Source organism: Dendrobates tinctorius, unplaced genomic scaffold (assembly GCF_039654945.1).
Source record: "Dendrobates tinctorius isolate UK_male_01 unplaced genomic scaffold, ASM3965494v1 ptg000107l, whole genome shotgun sequence".
In the NCBI taxonomy this organism is placed as follows: Eukaryota; Metazoa; Chordata; class Amphibia; order Anura; family Dendrobatidae; genus Dendrobates; species Dendrobates tinctorius.
In genome coordinates, this window is record NW_027361775.1 from 1,839,025 (window position 1) to 1,858,969 (window position 19,945).

At 45.0% G+C, this 19,945-nt stretch overlaps 1 protein-coding gene across 8 annotated transcripts in view; it reads left to right on the top strand.

Moving 5' to 3' along the window:
• Positions 1 to 19,945, top strand: part of DST (dystonin) — a 732,471-nt gene that overhangs the window by 486,229 nt on the left and 226,297 nt on the right. For all 8 annotated transcript variants that reach the window (XM_073589123.1, XM_073589125.1, XM_073589124.1 and 5 more), the window contains one exon: positions 5,622 to 7,090. In XM_073589123.1, coding sequence (XP_073445224.1) covers positions 5,622 to 7,090 — 1,469 coding nt within the window. The remainder of the gene's footprint in view (positions 1 to 5,621; positions 7,091 to 19,945) is intronic.

Genomic DNA, 19,945 nt, shown 5'->3' on the forward strand with positions numbered 1-19,945 from the left:
GGCTGCCGCCATTTTATCACCATGTCAGCCGAACACAGAGGGATTCCACGTTCTCCTCTGCTGGGGCCCTGCATCTTCAGACGAGCCGTGTATCAGCACCTTTGGGGACACCGCATCGTGAGTAGCTCTGCAACTGCAGACTGACACCCTTCTCTGCCTTCTGTCCCCCAACCTTCCAGCATTTCCGCAGGTTTCTTCTTTTCTCCTTCATTATCCTATCTCTAAGGCTGAGCGTGGCTGTCCGCCTGCCCCCACCCCTCTGCCTGGACTGCAGCAATCCCATTCAGCATGACTCCGTCCAGGAGCCACCTATTGCGCCACGTGAAAGCGAACCCCCCATTCCTGGTTGGGCCTCGTTTCTTTCACAATCTGTGGCAGGCCTCACCAGGGTGTCTCAGTCCATAGTAGCCGTCCTTGATAAGTTGCCCCTGGACACTTCTGCAGGGTCCAGCAGGTCACATGAAGCTCCATCTGAGCCAGCCAGCAGAAGCCGCAAAGGCCCAGACAGGATCACCGGCCGGGATCCCCTCCTGGCCTCACATCCCCACATAGTCCTTCCCAGCAGTCGCCCTCCCGTGCCTCCTGACCCGAGTCAGGTGAAGCGTTCTCGGATGTGTCATCCGAAGGGATCTTAGAGCTGGACGCGGACATGAAGGTTACGGTACAGAACCTCATTGCTGCGATTAACCACACCTTCAAAATCTCAGACTCCCCTGCGAAATCCTCAGAACAGGAGGTTTCGTTCAGACGGGCAGAAACACCTTCCAGGGTCTTCGCCTCCCACTCTGAGTTTGGCAAGATCCTTACCAGGGAAAGAGAAAATCCGACCAGGCGCCTTCAAAGAGGGAAGCGCCTCGGCGTGCTGTACCCGTTTGCCAAGGAGCTCACCAACAACTGGTCTGCTTCCCCCTCGGTAGACGCACCCGTGTCCAGACTGTCTAACAGCACGGTCCTCCCGATTTCAGGTGTGGCGTCACTAAAGGATTCGAATGATAGGATTATAGAATCCTTAGCAAAGCATACGAAGCGGCTGCAGCGGTGCTAAGCCCAGCCTTCGCTTCCTCTTGGGTAGCGAAGGCCATAGCCACTTGGGCAGAGGATCTCTGCAAGGGCATCCTAGGTAAGGCCCAACCAGAGCATTTGTCCGAACTGGCCAACCAGATCTCCCATGCAGGGGATTATCTGCTCTCTGCCTCCTTGGATGTCGCGTCTTGCGCAGTTCAGGCGTCAAGCAGCGTTGTGGCAATCCGACGTACAATTTGGCTCAAGGCTTGGCAGGCGGATTTGAATTCAGATAAGTCTCTTACCAATCTGCCTTTTCAGGGAGCGCGTCTCTTCGGATCCCAGATGGATCAGATTATTAAGGACGCCACTGGAGGCACGAGTTCCCTCCTCCCTCAGTCCAAGCCTCGCAGACCTCCGCTAAAACGTCAGTTTCGGCCCTTTCGGACATTCCACCGTTTCAATACGGCAGACAACTTCTCTAACCAACAGAAAACGCAGGTACGCCAGGATAGAAAAAAGGCGTCTTTCAGACCCACTCCCTCCAGGCGATCTCACTCCTCCCAGGGCAGAACCTCCGGATCCAGATCTGGACAGTCCACATCAGCATGACTATCAACGAACCCCCGAGAGTCCTTCCCAATTGGGAGGTCTACGTCTTTTCTTCAGAGACGGCTGGCTTGCCTCAGTAGAGGACGCTTGGGTCAGGGAGGTGGTATCATCAGGATACAAGATAGAGTTCATTTCTCGTCCCCGGGATCGTTTCTTCGAGTCCCAACCTCCAAAAGATCCTGCCTTAGTTCCGGGGTTCTTTGCGTCCATCGCCTCTCTCCTCACTTCTGGAGTGATCGTGCCCGTCCCCGAGTCAGAACGGTTCACAGGGTTTTACTCAAACCTGTTTGTGGTACCGAAAAAAGGCGGTACAGTTCGCCCCATTTTGGACCTCAAGTTACTCAACAAGACAGTCCGACTGCATCATTTCCGAATGGAGTCTCTGGTCGGTAATCGCTTCCATAGAGACGCAGGAGTTCATGTGTTAAATAGACATTCAAGATGCCTATCTACATGTTCCCATATTCTCCGGCCATCAGAAATTCCTGCGATTCGCCAGGAACATTACCAATTCGTTGCACTGCCGTTCGATCTCGCCACCGCACCCAGAGTATTTACGAAGATCATGGCAGCGTTGATGGCCTTGTTGAGAATCAAAGGTCTCGTTCTTTTTCCGTACCTCGACGACATTCTGATCGAAGCTCCATCCTTTCATCAAGCTCGCCAAAGTCTTACCATCGTCCCCGACACCCTGTCCAATTTCGGGTGGCTCATCAACAAAAGGAAGTCCTGCCTTTTTCCGACACAACGTCTTGTGTTTCTGGGTCTATTGTTCGGCAATCGTCTATCGAAGGTTTTCTCCCACAAGAAAAGACTTGCTCCCTGCAGCGGGATGTGCGAGCGCTGCATATCTTACGACTTCCATCTCTCCGGACAACCATGAAAGTCCTGGGAAAGATGGTGGCAGCGACAGAGGCGGATCCCTTTGCCCAATTTCACTCCAGACCCCTCCAACACGCCATACTGTCTCGGTGGAACAGGTCTGTTCTTTCCCTGGACCGCCCATTTCGTCTTTCATACCGGGTCAAGCAGTCCCTCAATTGGTGGCTGATGTCTCCTCTCATCTCCCTAGGACGGCCATTCCTTCCCATTCACTGGCAGATTGTGACAACGGATGCCAGCCTCCTCGGCCGGGGGCAGTGTTCCGCAGTCACACTGTTCAGGGTCGATGGTCGATTCAGGAGTCAGCTCTGCCGATCAACGTCCTCGAGATACGAGCGATTTATCTGTCTCTTGTTCACTGGGAGAGGCTTCTCAAGGGCCTGCCTATCCGGATTCAGACAGACAGTACCACAGCGGTGGCATATGTCAACCGCCAGGGGGGACACGGAGTGTCTCAGCCCTGGCAGAAGTGTCCAAGATTCTTCATTGGGCAGAGCTTTCAGTCCCGGCAATATCCGCGGTGCACATTCCTGGCGTGGACAACTGGGCCGCTGATTTTCTCAGCCGCGAGGGTCTAGTGGCGGGAGAGTGGTCCCTACGTCCGGAGGTATTTCTTCAGCTATGCCGTCGTTGGGGAACCCCGGACGTAGACCTGCTAGATTCTCACCTCAACAGGAAAGTTTGTATCCAGGGCTCGAGATCCTCTCGCAGTGGGCGCCAGCGCTCTGGCCATTCCTTGGTCGCAGTTCAAGCTCCCCTACCTATTCCCTCCTCTGCCTCTTCTTCCCAGGCTGTTGAAGAAAATCAAGGCGGAAGGAATTCCAGTCACTCATCGCCCCGAATTGGCCCAGAAGGGCTTGGTTCACGGACATCGTCAACCTTCTCGCGGACGCCCCCTGGAAGCTTCCAGACAGGGCAGATCTGCTGTCTCAAGGTCCGATTTGCCACTCCAATTCTCGGCCACTCAATTTAACGGCGTGGCTGTTGAAACCGAGGTTTTGAAACGATCAGGCTTTTCGGATCGAGTTATTCATACTATGATCCGGGCCAGAAAGCCATCGTCTTCCAAAGTTTATTACCGTACCTGGAAGGCCTATTTCACTTGGTGCGAGTCCACCGACATTCTGCCCATACATTTTTCGCTCCCTTCTGTCCTGGCGTTTCTTCAGGCAGGGCGTGATGCAGGCCTTGCCCTCAGCTCTTTAAAAGGTCAAGTTTCGGCGCTGTCCATTTTATTTCAGAAGACGTTGGCCTCCCGTCCTCAGGTCAAAACCTTCCTTCAAGGAGTGGCTCATACGGCTCCTCCGTACCGAGCGCCCGTAGATCCTTGGGATCTTAATCTGGTTCTTGAGGCTCTGCAAGGTCCTCCCTTTGAACCTCTCAGGGAACTTTCCCCTATCCCTCCTTTCATGGAAAGTAGCCTTCCTAGTGGCCATCGCCTCCATCCGGCGCGTGTCGGAATTGGCGGCCCTCTCTTGCCGCTCTCCTTTCTTGGTACTCCTCTAGGACAAGGTAGTTCTGCGGCCTCCGCCCGCTTTCCTTCTTAAAGTGCTGTCCACTTTCCACCTGAATGAGGATACTGTTCTCCCGTCCTTTTGTCCGGGTCCAGCTCGTCCTCGGGACCGCTCCTTGAACAAGCTGGACTTGGTCAGGGCAATGAAGGTTTACCTAGCTAGGACGACTTTTTTGCGGAAGACAGACTCTCTCTTCATCCTTCCAGATGGGGTGCAGAGAGGTCAGCCGGCCTCCAAAGCTACTATTGCTCGCTGGATCAGATCGGCAATTTTGGAGGCCTACCGGGTCATACATCGATTGACCCCTCCGGGAATTAGAGCTCACTCTACCCGGGCAGTGGGTACCTCCTGGACGGTGCGCCACAGAGCTTCCGCGCTGCAGCTTGTAAAGCTGCAACCTGGTCATCGGTTCACACATTTGTGAAATTCTACAAGGTCCACACCTACGCTTCGGTGGATGCCAGCCTAGGTGGAAGGATTCTGCAGGCAGCGGTGGTGAGTCCGCAGGCCTGATGGAAGTTTGCTTTCCCGCCCCAGGGACTGCTTTGGGACGTCCCATGGTCTCTGTGTCCCCCAATAAGGCGAACGAGAAAACAGGATTTTTGGGTTGCTTACCGTAAAATCTGTTTCTCGGAGCCTTCATTGGGGGACACAGCACCCTCCCATGTTCTGCAACTCCTGTTCTTATGTTTGTTGGTTATTTACAGTTGAGTTGTCCTGTTTTTCAATCTATTCTGTTACTTCTCCTACTGCTTTCTCACTAACAGGAATTTCCTGCCGGTCGGTGGGGTGTACACTGTGGAGGAGGAGCTAACCCTTTTTTTGTGCATAGTGTCAGCCTCCTAGTGGCAGCAGCGTACACCCATGGTCTCTGTGTCCCCCAATGAAGGCTCCGAGAAACAGATTTTACGGTAAGCAACCCAAAAATCCTGTTTTAGCAGTCCTTTGTGTTTGTAAAAAAATAAAGAAAACAAAGATATGTGAAAAATAGATGATACCTAATTATTTTCTTTTCTTTTTCCCTCAATAAAGCAAAAGAAAAAAAATACAGAAATGGCATAACATTTAAGTCACATGTGTCATGAAAAAAGCAAAAATAATTATTTGATTATACAAATGAGAAAGTAGTTTAGGGTGGTTAAAGGCACATATGCGATAAAACTTGTAAATCTTTCCGGTCAGGAACGGGAAAAATGGCACAGACCTGACCTGGATAAAGAGAAGTTTTAATTTTGTTAATGAGAGAAAACACCTAAATTGATTACTCCATTTTGTTATTTATCCAACCTATATACAGTATTAGTGTCATAACTGTTGTCCTTTTCAATACACTATAAGTAATATCCTGATTGATTAGAAGAGAGAATCCCTTTAAACGAGAACAGACTTCTGTAAGCATTAAGGCCAAATTAATACTAGTTCTAAGAAAAAGTTGGGGGGTTCTGGCAACAATGCAAGCTTCGATTAAATCTAGGACAGATTGTCCGCTACAAGACACAACTCTTTTACAATAATCAAATAAATCTATTGTAATTTGTTTTTACTGTTTTTTTTTATTATGTTTATGTACTGTGATGTTTCTTACTAACTGCATCCTTTTATATTTTATAGCTTTGCATGTAGAACAATTACAATCTGCATTTGCCACCTCTCAAAAATTTAATGAAATGTCAGATGATTTCCAGACCTGGATAGAAAATAAGAAAAAAGAACAGAAGGAGGCGTCACCTATTTCTGCCAAACTTGATGTTCTGAAGTCATTAATCACAGAAACAAAACAAATGCAGAGAGCTCTGAACAGCCAACATGATGCCTTTGGCAAGGTCATGGAAGAAGGTGAAAAACTCTTGCAAAAAACAGAAGGAGAGGACAGGATCAGACTTCAGAGTCAGCTCTCCATGCTTAAGGGTGACTGGGAAGATGTTAATAAGCAGATAACAGACAGGGAAAACAGTCTAATGGATTGCCAGCAGAAGGCTATGAAATATAGAGACTTGGTAGATAATATTCTGCCTTGGGTAAAGGAACATCACAATAAAGTATCTGAACTTAAACCTTCAGTTGATGCTGTGGCTATAGAGAAATCAATTGCACATGTGAAAGCTATACAGAAGAGTGTTGACAAGCAGCGTGGCATGTTGGAGATGCTAAACAGTGCCACAGATAGTTTATTAGCCTCCTGTCAAGTAGATAAGGAAATAGTCACAGATGAGAGCTCCATGCTAAATAACAAAATGGAATCCCTCATTGACAGCTTACATACTAAAAGAGACTCTTTGGAGGATATGGCATTACATCTTAAAGATTTCCAAGAATCTGTTAAAGATACCGAAAATCAACTTCTTGCGGCACAAGAGTACTTAGAAATACATGAATCACTCGGAGCTCAAGCATATAGCAACAAACATCTGACCATAATGCAGACCCAACAAAAAGCCCTCCAAGCCTTGAAACCGCAAGTTGAACGTTCCAAAAGACTGGCACAAGAGTTGGTAATAAAGGCCTCTGACGCTGAAGGAGTTTCAGATCTACTTCTTCAGGCCGAGTCTCTTCCGCAGAAACATAAGGCAGTCTATGAGCAGGTAGAAGAAAAATGCTCATTTTTAGAAACTAAGTTACAAGGAATTGGACATTTCCAAAATAGTATTCGAGAAATGTTTGCTCAGTTTTCAGAGTTGGATGATGAACTTGACAGCATGTCCCCAATTGGGAGGGATAAAGATATTTTACAAGCTCAGAAGCAAGACATTAGAATATTCCTCAAGAAACTTGGAGATCTCATAACAGCTAATGACAATGCCAACAAAACATGTAAAATGATGTTGACCACAGAGACATCTCCCGATCTTATTGGTATTAAGAGGGACCTGGAAGCCCTAAATAAACAGTGTAAAAAACTCCTTGACCGAGCAAAATCCAGGGAAGAAATAATTGAGGACACTGTGACCCGAATAGAAGAGTTTTATAGCACATTAAGGCAATTTATTGATCAGCTCGGAACTGTAGAGCAAAATGAAGAATCCCAGGGTGCTGTGGGAATGGAGACCGATGTTATTAATCATCAGCTAAACATTTTTACGGTAAGGACATGAGATTTTTTTGCATTGATGAAATATGTTATGATTTGTTAATATTTATTAGGTAGCCACTCATAGCTGCATGTATCAGTTATGATGGTGTAGGGATTAATTCTCCCAGAGAAAACTTTATAAACAGAAGAAGAACGGTCCTACCATATCTCCGTATTCCCTTCAGCCTAAGCTCCCAACAGCTTCCAGTGCAAAACAGATGTGTTTAACTTCTGGCATAGTTCATTCTGAACAGGCTGCAGCTTCTGCACAGTGTTCTGTAGTTCCAACTCAAACACTGCTCAACTTTCCTAGCTAATCCATGTAGTCTCCATTCAGAGAGAGACCCTGACATGTCTCTCTCCCAGCTACAGTTCACATTTTGGCTGGTCACTTACCAGCAGCAGACTTGACTCTGCGCAACATCCAGTAAACTGATACATCTAGTAACACAGGCCTTGGTTCCAAGTCAAACCTAGTCAGGTGCATCTAATTAAGACCTGCAATGCTAGGATTTAGATCTGTCTTACCTGGCTTTACTACAATGGTCATTGTGACATACGACGCATGTGGAGGCATCTGCATTCATTCGCATAGCCTGCGAACCCAATGTTAAAGATAGGTATGCAGGACCCATGCCGACGTAGGGGGAGCTGAATGGGAGAGGTGTGTTAGTGGGCGGGTCTTAACGGAGGAAGTACGCCGCCCTCCGCAGCTTGGCCCAACGCAAGTGTGAAACTAGCCTTACACTGACACAATCTGTGTGTGAATAAATAGGCAGCATGCCCTATTTTTTTCCGTGTGTTAGATGAGACTCACCGATTCAAGTGTATGGGTGTGCAAAATTATTGGATGCCATGCGAACATCGTATAGCATCTGTTTTTTTTACCGATAAATTGCAATACTGTAACATGGGAAACTGTAAATGGTTTTATAAATGATTAATGGCTGCTGCTGTAAAAATGTATTGCATACTGTATAAATGACATTTGAGAAAAAGTCCCACTTTTCTTGATGAAACAACGATTTTTTTTTGTACGGTTGTGTGAACCTGGCCTAATAGTGATCAATTATACGTTATCTTGTAAAGGAAATTTAATTTACCACATAATTGTTGCAAATGGATTTCTGATGAATTATTACTTCAGGTACTATGTATGTTTCTTGAAGGTAATTGTGACGAATCCTGGAGTGGACCCTCTGGGGAGTGGCACCAACCCTCCCAGGGCGAGGTGACCTAGTGAGTACCACCCCCTATACAGGGAGTGTGAGGGGCAAGCCCAAGGGTGTAAGGTACCACGACTACTGGCACCAGGTGGCCAGCTCACAGGAGACACGAGTGAGTGAGTGTGTCTGCAGGAACGTGTAAAGCGTGGACACGGGAGTGCGCTAGATACAGAATAGTGCCAGACGGGTACATGCGAGCACGTATGGCGTGCAGCGACTAGTAGGTCCGGATGTGAGCAAAGCAGGATGCGTGCAAAGGAGCACGTCAGAGTACTGAGTTAGGCAGCAGGTGTGCCAAGAGGTGCAACAGGGTACAGGAACAGAGTGTGTGCCAGGAGGCACGACTGAGCATAAGACAGAGCACAAGATCAGAGTGTGTGCCAGGAGGCACAACAGAGTACAAGGCAGAGTGCAGGTTCAGAGCATGTGCCAAGAGGCACAGCAGAGTACAAGGCAGAGTACAGGATCAGAGCGTGTGCCAGGAGGCACAGTGGAGTACAAGTCGAAGTGCAGGGTCAGAGCGTATGCCAGGAGGCATAACAGAGTTCAAGGCAGAGTGCAGGTTCAGAGCGTGTGCCACAAGGCACAGCAGAGTGCAGGTTCAAAGCGTGTGCCAAGAGGCACAGCAGAGTACAAGGCCAGGTTCAAAGCGTATGCCAAGAGGCACAATAGAGTGCAAGGCAGAGGACCCGAATACAGCGTACAGCCAGGCAGGGACACGACAGACCAAGCCATGAAGCACAACAATAATCAGGCACCTCCCATAGGAAGGGGTAGCCTGATATAGCACATGATCACTAGGACTTCCAGGTCAAGTCCTCCAAAACCATAGAGAGGACAGGCCAGGGGACAGAGCTGAGAAGAGCGCGCGTGCACACACAGAACATAGTGCACACAAGAACCTAAGCACGAGGTGCGCGTGCGTACCCGATGGGACCCACGGAGCGGCCGCGGCTCCGGAAGAGGTGACGTCGGGAGCTAGGTCCCGCCCCCAGGTGAGCGGGCCGTGACACTTATAAACCCCTTGAATTAAGATTTTTTACTTTGGTGTTCGTCCAAAGCCAGTCAGAGTAAGTGGTCCCTAAGAGTCTAATGGGTAACGTTTCTCCCTGACATGCCAGGGTATGGAGACTTATACGCTGTACAATGCTCCTCTCGGAGATAAAATATGAAAATTGTCTCTTTAGCGAAGAAGAGGACTTCAATACCAATGTCACCTATTGAAAGTAGCAATCCTAAAAGTCAATATCGACCCTTTAACAAGTCTTAAAGGGAATCTGTCACCCTTTTTAGCCGCTATTAGATGCCGGCATAGACATCGGGGGCTTATCTACAGCATTCTGTAATGCTGTAGATAAACCCCCGATGTAACCTGAAAGAGAAGAAAAACACGTTATATTATACTCACCGAGGTGGGCGGTCCGGTCCAATTGGTGTCGCCGTCCCGTCCGGCGCCTCCCTTCTTCATACGATGACGTCCTCTTCTCCCGTCCTGTAATGGCTCCAGCGCAGGCGCACTGCTCTGCCCTGTTGAGGGCAGAGCAGAGTCCTGCAGTGCGCAGGCGTCGGGAGAGGTCTGGGGCCTGCGCACTGCAGAATTCTGCTCTGCCCTCAACAGGGCAGAGCAATGCGCCTGCGCCGGAGCCATTACAGGATGGGAGAAGAGGACGTCATCGCATGAAGAAGGGAGGCGCCGGACGGGACGGCGACAGCCCATCGGACCGGACCGCCCACCCCGGTGTGTATAATATAACGTGTTTTTCTTCTCTTTCAGGTTACATCAGGGCTTATCTACAGCATTACAGAATGCTGTAGATAAGCCCCCGATGTCTATGTCGGCAGCCAATAGGGGCTAAAAAGGGTGACAGATTCCCTTTAACACATGATTTAAGATAAAAGCCAAACCAGAATCAAAGTTTGCAGACACGTGTTTCGGGGTGTTGCCCTTCGTCATTGCAAAGTATCTGATTTGTCTGTACAGGAGGCTACTGGGGTCTAATTAGTAGTGTTTCTATTTGTTGTGGAGCCTGACTTGGTGTAAAAGCCAAACCTTTCTTACAGTCAAATTAGATCTCATACTTTGCACTGAGGAGTGGCAACAACCTGAAACATGGGCCTGGAAATTGAGATGGCACTAGAGTTCAAGTCCTTTTCCCTTTCTTTAGAGACAAATTGCATATTTAATTCGTTAGTGACACATGCCTCTTGCTAAATTTGGTGCATTTTTTACGTGTACCGCCTAAAACTGAATTTACAGCAGGGTTTTTTTTCTATAATTTTGGCAATGTATGATACCACCCATTTTACTAACTTCTGCCCATTTTTTTTTTTTTTTAGAAGCGAGACCTGAGCAGTCATCAGATTATTGAGCAATTATGTTGTGCTCTATAATTTATTACATTTTTATGCAAGAAAACTGTATGGATGATAAATTCCCCCAAGTATGTTTGTGTGAGATCCGTGGATTTTTTTTCTGGCCTTCCACAGGTCCATAATGTCAGAACTCAAGTGTAATAGAAATTTACAGCTTTTATAATTAGGCTTTTGTGCCTGTTTCCTCGAACTGTAGTAGTTAATGATCCTTTTACTGCATTCCTCTTTATTTCTTAAATTGAGGCATCTGATCCAAAGTACATGGTCGTGGATGAGATCATAGTGCATTTGTGGTTCAGCCATACCAGGAGAAGTATAGTAAAAAGAAGGCTTCTGGTATTTTAGTGATGAATCAGCATGACTCCTGGATTCATTTCAAAGCTGGGGGATTACAAATATTTATAGCAGAGTTTCACAGTGAGATGTAAAGAAAGTATTATTTGTGGAGGGAAGAGATCAACTGAGTAAAGGTTATTCATTGTGGAAGAAAAAATATGCTGTGTGATCCTAATATGTAGTATGTGGTCAGTGTTATCAGTGTTTCTAAGCCTACACTCAAATAAACTTAATCTAAATCCCCAGTGCTATGCTCCTATTTAAACACACGGCTTAAAAAAGGTTTGTGGACCATCGGAATGTATGCCACAGTTCAGACTATACACTCCACTGAAAAAGCAATTCATTATCTTTTATCTTTTTTGCCTTCTTTGTTTCTGAGTAAATATAATGGTTATGAATTAATTAGAGCTGGAACACATTAAGCAATCATCTTTGTTATGAGATTTTCTTACAGCGGTTGTCTGATCTTGAGCTTCAAGTCTGCAGTCACTCTACGCAGATCCTAGCATTGTGCACACTGCGTACTATGAGGACTCTCCAATGGCGCCGGGAGCTGGAGCGATTTGTACATTTCCAGACACATTTGACTATTTGTGTTCGGTCTTGCGTAATACACTTGCATTGAGTAAGGTCGGATACAGCCTAGTTGGCACGTAAACGCATTTATGCAAATCACATACTCACATGCCTTCCGCTCCTGGCGCCTGCACTGGATGATCCTCACAGCACGCAGTGTGCGCAATGTTAGGATTCACAAGTCTACAGTCAGAGTGATTGTAAACTTGTTCAAGACCAGACAACTACTTTAATGTTCTTAAAGGATCATTTGTGATATAAAAAAGAGAATACAACCTCGAGTGTGCACAAAAATAAATTTTAGGCTGTGTGAATGCTACATTTTTTTCAGGCAGATTCCGCCACGGAAACAACCTGAAAAAAATCAGAAAATGATCCAAAGAATGAACATTTTTATTTCTATGGAAAACAGCATGTCCATTCTTCCACAGTTTTCTGACAGCCAGAAGACACCAGGATGTCTTTTGAAGAGTTTCACCATCATTTTTGCTTAAAAAATGCTAACTGTTGCTTGATTATTCAGTGGAGTGAAAATAAACCACCCGGAACGCGACAGTAAAAAAATGTCATAAAAACCATGGCAAAACCCTGCAAAAAAAAAAATGTTTGAAACATGCTCGAAATAGGATGCAAAAGATGCTTCAGGGAAAGAAAAACCCCAAGATTTGCTGAAGCGTCTTCTGCTTGAAAAGCTTGCCGATTCTGATGCGAGCAGATGGGTGGGGAACATAGTAGCAATTGAGAGTCTTCTTGGTGTAAATTAATGTCCAACCCCTCATTGTTTTTTTGTTTGATATATTTTACCCTATTAGATTTTCTGTCCATTCTATAAATAAAGCAGAGGAATAGAGGTTGAAATAAGGACAAAAGAAGAATCCCGAAAAAATACATACGGTAATTAGTGCAATTAGGATAATCTGCAATTATGACGTCTCCGAAGTCAAAACACAAGTTAGAGGACTTGTGGTTCCCACCGAAAAGATCTTTATCACTGCAGCACAATTCATCTGTGCATGTCAGTTTGTATTACTTAGGCTAGTTTCACATTAGCGTTTTTTTGCGCAGCGCATCGGGCGCATAAAAAACGCAAAGAAAAACGCAAAACAAACGCGCGTTTTTTTAACGTCATGCGCACGCTGATGTGTAAAAAAAACCGCAGCGTTGTTTGCGTTTTACATGCGTTTTTTGCATGCGTTGGCGTTTTTTATGCGCATGCGTTTTTAAGTGTGACGTTTTTTCCATTGTCTAGAGAACATTCTAGACTTGTTTAACTCAAAAACGCATGCGCAAAAAAACGCAAGCGTGCGCAAGACCATGCGCACGCATGCGTTCCCATAGGCTCCAATGTGGTGTTTTTGCGCATTCCGTGCGCAAGCGTGCACATGCGTTTTTTTGACGAGACAGGGCGGAACCAAAAATGCAACATGTTGCGTCTGGCGCGCCTGGCGCAAAAGACAAAAAAATGCATGCGCACGAAAACGCAAGTATGCGCAAGACCATGCGCACGTCATGTTAAGTATAGGTGCGCAGTGCGCATGCGCACGGGTGCGCACGATGCGCTGCGCACAAAAGCGCTAATGTGAAACCAGCCTTACTGTTCACAAAGAAGAGCCCTTCCTGTAGTGTCTACACATAAGTAGCGGGAATTTGTCCAACTCCTGTCTTTCCTTTCTGGGAAGCATCTTTAATTATGATCACTATGTGTGTCAGAGTTACCAGACTATACTTAATCATTAATTTTCACTTCACTAGTTGATGAAGCTTGTAGCCACAAGTCACTTGGAAACCTAAATATAGTTATGTGCAAACTGATTTTTTTAGGAGGTTTTGTAGCAGAAATTGAGCAGAAACTGAGCCAAAACTCTCCAAATCCTCCTGAAAAAAAATTATCAACCCTCAAAGACTTAAAATTCTGTTCAATTTTTGCTATGAATACTCTGCAAAAAACATAGCCTTTTAAGGTATGTGAACACAACGTCTAAGGTATGTGAACACAACGTCTTTTTCAGGTCGGTCTGCTTCGAAACCTGCCTGAAAGCATTCAGAGAACTTTGAAAAGAATGAAGCAGCCCAAAAGCCTCAACACCTTAGTCCTTTTTTACATAGGTACCACCTAGGGACACACACTTCTACCGTCTCTTTATGCAACTGTAAACACTTCGGTTGTAGAAGTCGTCAGGTTGTTCCAAAAGTCTTGTTGTGACTTCAGAAATCATCACCTGGAAAATGCTTACCCTTCAGAAACTTCATTGTTGGAAAGAGGTGAAAGTCTAATGGTGTGAGGTCAGGTGAATAAGGGGGATACCATAGAATTTCAAAGCTGAAGGAGCATGCTTCCATTTGGCTAACGTGAGTTTTGAACTGGGGCATTGTCTTGCAGAAGGTGGACACCTTTGGTGAGTATGCCACGTCTCTTGGTTTTGATGTCTTCCCGCAATTTCCGCAGCAGTGAAGCATAGTATGCCCCAGTACCCTTTGCGAGGAAATCCATCAAGACTACTCCCTGCTGATCCCAAAAGACTGTGTCAGCATGACCTTGCCTGTCGAGGTTTGGGCACGTTCCTTCCTTGGTTGGAGGCGGTTAGTCAAGATGCGTCCATTGCATCGACTGGACTTTAGTCTCAGTATCATAGTGATGGACCCAGCTTTCATACTGTGTGATCATTCTGTTGAAAAAACTCTTCCTGGTTTCCATGACACATCATCAATAGAGCCTGAGCGCATTCAACTCGTTCCTGCTTCTGGAAAGGTGTGAGCAGCCAGGGAACCCAGCGGTCGGATAACTTATGCATATGAAGGTGCTTTTGGATGATTTTTTCCACGGACTCCGTACTAGTCTTCACATTTTGGGCTAGGTGGCAAATGGTTACGTGGAGATTTTCCAAAATGGCGGCCTCCACTTGGTGGATGGTGTGTTCATCATTAGCGGAATGGGGTCGCCCTGGAATTGAAGCCGTTAACCAGGGCTGTGGAGTCGGTAAGCCAAACCTGCGACTCCGACTCCTCAATTTCCCTTACACCAACTCCGACTCCACGACTCCGACTCCGACTCCGACTCCCACACATATTGCTTATATTTAAGTGAAAAATTTATTGTAGTACAATGTGAACCTCAGACATTTAATCATTTTTATGATCCAATAATCAAGATATTTAGATAGAACAGAATATATATTGGTGTACTACCCGGTTTTCATTCTTTTTGGTACAGATATGATATGGATAGACAGATATGGATAAATGGATAGATAGAGCAGATTTCTGATCTGCTTTTGTTATTGAAAACATTATCTATGAGCTCAAAAACCTTTCAGGTGATGCAGTTTTTTAAAAAGATGATCAGCTTTTGCAGCTGAAAAACGTATCCTCAAAAAACACAGGAAAAACGCTGTGTGTGAATGTAGCCTTAGATCAGGAATATAACAGCCATTTATAGGACATTTCATAACTTTCCCAAACTCCTATGAAAAAATATTCAGCACATCCTGCATTAAATTACTGTACCCAATTTATTATATATTGTCGGAGTCGGTCCATTTTATACCGACTCCGACTCCACCAAAATGAGCTCCGACTCCACGACTCCGACTCCACAGCCCAGCCGTTAACACCGAAGTCCACCACATTTGAATTCACAATGCCAGTTCTTGACTACATCATATGATGGGGAATCGTCACCATAAACCTTTCTCATTGAATGACTTCCTTAGTGTGTGGCCTTCCAAATAAAGGAACTTGATGACTGCTCTGTACTCCTCTGGGTCCATTATCAGCCTTCACACCACTTCAACACCTGTAAAAAGAAAGACCGTTATCAGTTCAGAGTGAATGGCAAATTGGCACGTAACCTATAGAGACTTATATCATTGCACATGTGAAGTTTCAGTGTCCTGCGATAAATAGAAGTGGGTCAGGGGAAATCTTTAATGGACGCCCCTGTATGCTCAGCAAATCATTTTTACATGGAATTGCTTTTGTTCATTCTTTTCAATGATTTTTGATAGGTTTTTCAGATGGTTTCAACTGAGGAATCCTCTTGAAAAAGGCGAGGTGTGCATGTAGTCAGCTTCTGCTTTAAAAATTCAGCAAAAAGACTGTGTGCACATGACAGTAAGACTATGTGAACATTACATCTTTAAGACCGTGCCATAGTTTTTCTAGGCAACGTTGTTTCAGGAAACAGTCTGTTGTATTTTTTCTAAAGAGGCTTTGCTGGTGGTTTTATTGTTGTTTTTACTTTGGCTTTGCCGCTTTTTCTGTAGTTTATACCAAGTGAGCAGCTTCTTAGTGGAAGATGTAAAATTTGATAGATGCATGGCACTCCATGAGGTTGGTGCACAGGTAGGATTCCACTCCACATAGTAATTATAAAGACCCTGGCAATGAAATGATAGATGCAAGTGTTGAAATATTTATTTTAATTAACTTATGCAATCCACTGATCACTGTATGACGTTTCGATCATGAAACAGACTTTCATCTGACACTATAACATAAAAGAACAAATTTTCCTACTCAGGGCAAGAATCAAAAGACACTCCAAATTGAAAAAAAAAAGGTAAACAAAACAAGAGAGTAGATGCATAGTGAAAATTACACAGGAAAATTTACAAAAAGAAAATGTACAAAACAAAATAATGGTAATTGAAAAAAGGACTCATACTTGAAGGTAATAATACGCATGTATATTATCATATCAGAAAGCAAATAATTCATATATAAGCAATATATCATCATACCTAACAGACCGAACATTTAGTGTCTCCCTCTCACACACCACCTCCTCACCTCACCCCCTGTCTGTCGGTGTTCCTCAAGGCTCAGTCCTCGGACCCCTACTCTTCTCCATCTACACCTTCGGCCTGGGACAGCTCATAGAATCCTACGGGTTGCAGTACCACCTCTACGCCGATGACACGCAGATCTACCTATCTGGACCTGACCTCACCGCCTTACTGACCAAAATCCCACAATGTCTGTCTGCTACTTCAGCCTTCTTTTCTGCTCGCTTTCTCAAGCTGAACATGGACAAAACAGAATTCATGATCTTTCCCCCATCTCACTCTACCCCTCCACCAGACCTATCCATCAATGTCAATGGCTGCTCGCTTTCCCCAGTCCCGCACACTCGGTGCCTTGGGGTGATCCTCGACTCTGCCCTCTCTTTCAAACCACATATCCAAGCCCTTGCCTGCTCCTGCCGCCTCAAACTAAAAAATATTTCCCGGCTCTGCGCATTCCTCAACCATGAAACCACAAAAACACTAGTGCACGCCCTTATCATCTCCCGCCTCGACTTCTGCAATCTCCTACTCTCTGGCCTCCCCTCCAGCTCTCTGGCACCACTCCAGTCCATCGTACACTCTGCTGCCCAACTAATCCACCTGTCTCCTCGCTATTCCCCAGCCTCCCCGCTATGCGAGGCCCTTCACTGGCTTCCTATTGTCCAGATGCTCCAGTTCAAAACCCTAACCAGAAAACAAGCTCATAACACAAAGCCATCCACAACCTGTCTCCTCCATACATCTGTGACATGGTCTCCCAGTATCTACCCACACGCAACCTTCGATCCTCTCAAGATCTCCTTCTCTACTCCCCCTCATCTCTTCTTCCCACAACCGCATACAAGACCGTGCTTCCCCCATACTCTGGAACTCTCTGCCGCAACACATCAGACTCTCACCAACAACGGAAACCTTCAAGAAGAACCTGAAGACCCACCTGTTCCGACAAGCCTACAGCCTGCAATGATCCTCGGTCTACTGAACCACCGCACAACCAGCTCTACCCTCTCCTAGTGTATCCTCACCCATCCCTGTAGACTGTGAGCCCTCGTGGGCAGGGTCCTCTCTCCTTCTGTACTTGTGTGTCCCTTGTCTTGCACATGTTTATTGTACTTGTCTAGATTTCCCCTTTTCCCATGTAAAGCACCATGGAATAAATGGCGCTATATAAATGTATAATAGTAATAATAATATTAATAGATTAACAATCAAATGCAAGGGCACAATGATGCTAAAACGTGTCATCTATAAGTGCAAGAGATATATAGAAGCGGCATCCTAAAGGTACTGTTACACTTAGCGATATACCAGCGCTCCCGACCAGCGATATGACGCGGTCAGGATCGCTGGTACATCGCTAAGTGGTCACTAGTGAGCTGCCACACAGGCAGATCTCACCAGCGACATCGCTGAGGACGGGGGTCGCTACTAACCTGTCACACCAGGCGATCCTGCGTCCTCCCGCCCGTCTCCACGCTCGTCTCTCCACAGGAAGCTGACGACGAGAAACAGTCTTGAACGTTCTCGCGCGATCAGCGATAACCAGTGGGGGAGCCGGTCGTTGGTAAGTATCAGACACAGCGATATCGCTAGCAATATCGCTATAACGTCACAAGTTATAGCGATATTGCTAGCGATATCGCTTAGTGTGACAGTACCTTAAGAGCAGAGGGAAAAGATGGAGTATAATGCAAATGAGTCTGAAAAGAAAAAATGACCATAACAAGTCTTTCCAGATTGCAATGATCAGGTCATGTGAGAAATAAGTCTTCAAAAGACAGCACTTGTGTAGTCACCAGTATGTGCTACAGGAAAGCGCAGTGGTCTATCTCAGACTTAAATACTGTCCCTAATATAAGTTGTGACTTGTTGGGGGCATGTAGCATGCTGAGAAGCAGGAACCGGAATTGGTGTCATGCTCCGTCACTAGAAAGATGTCGCCTCTCAGGGATACTTGGTGGTTAACATGTCACTGGAATTGATGTATCGCGAAGGCAGTACTGTCACCAGATGTGAGTAAATGTAATACAGCAGTGAGAATGAACGTTGTTTGTATAAAGAGAGGGAAGAGCTTGGGATTATTACCTACTATGGGATTAATAAAGAACTATAAGAAAAGGTAGAGAAATAATATGCAATGTACACAATAAAAAAAGCATGAAGCCAACTAAGAAGGTAGGATAGAAGCCTTAGAAAAATTTAAATAAAAAATAACAAATAATAAAAAAATAAATAAGAAAAAATAAAAATAGAAATACAAAATAACTGAAAAGTAGAAAGACCGAAGAAATAACAGAAAACAAAAAAAATGTGATTAGAGAAAATGTAATAAAGGAGAAAATTATAGCCATCTGCAGAGTCGGTGGTGATGGTGCTGCTTTAACGTGTCTAAAAGAAAGAGACATGTAATAAATATATTATCAGATAAAGCTGGAAATTTCATAGTCAATATTGAGCCCTTTCAGTTCTAAAGTTTGTAGGGTATGCATTCAATAGGATTCCTGACATTTGAGGTTTTTAGGTCTATTATTCCCTCTTCTAGCGTTCGGGACATGTTCCAGTACCTGAAAACGCAGTTGAGACACGTTATGACATTTTAGATGGAAATTATGTGGTAATGGTAAATATTTCTTACCGTATCTGATGTTAGATTTATGCTACGAGATACGGTCTCTTATATGTTAGGTGGTCTCTCCAACATATGGGCATTTCACAGCATATTCTACATACTAAGAATCACACATGAAAAAATCCCCTGATGGGGGTGCCCTAACACGACAAGTAGTGATAGAATTTTTCTTTTTTCTGAACATTGCTGCATTGAGGTCAGTAGGAACAAGGGAAAGTCCCTTTTTTGTGGGTGCTAAGAAATTATTAGACTGGCAATTTTTTGGATGAGCCTACATCGACATGCACAAGCATGTCACGGAGGTTTAGACATCTGAAGTATGGTAAAAATGGTACCTGGAATTTCATCACTGATGGATTGGCTTTTTTTTAGCGGTGACCAGTGTTTGCGTATGCTTTTATGGATTTTGTACATAAACGGATGAAATGAATGAATAAAGGGAACCCTATGGTTGTTAGACCCCTTGATTTTGGGTTTGTGGATTTCTACTCCGCTATAATTTTTTTGGGGGGGTAGTCTTTATTTTTAAATTTGAGTTCCTCTTCATCCAGCCTCTTAAGGCATAATAAAGGATCCGACACAATGTGTTTTACTCTGCTAAATTGAGAAATGGGTATCGCATCTTAAGTCGGTTTACGGTGACAACTCGGAGTGCAGCAGACTGTTTCTGTCTGTGTCTTTGGTAAAAAGGTCAATACTCAATAAACTCTCAGGGTTTTTAATAATTACCGTATCGAGAAATTTAATAGAACGAATATTGTGGTGAATGGAAAATTGTAACTTAGACCACACCTGATTTGAGGTAGTTTGAAATTCCAACGAGCCCCATCAGATACAAAAAATGTAATCTACATAATAACACCAAAAAATGGGTTTTTTTTTCTTCACAAAAAATCTCATTATTGTAGACATGATAATTCTCTAAAGTAGGCCATAAA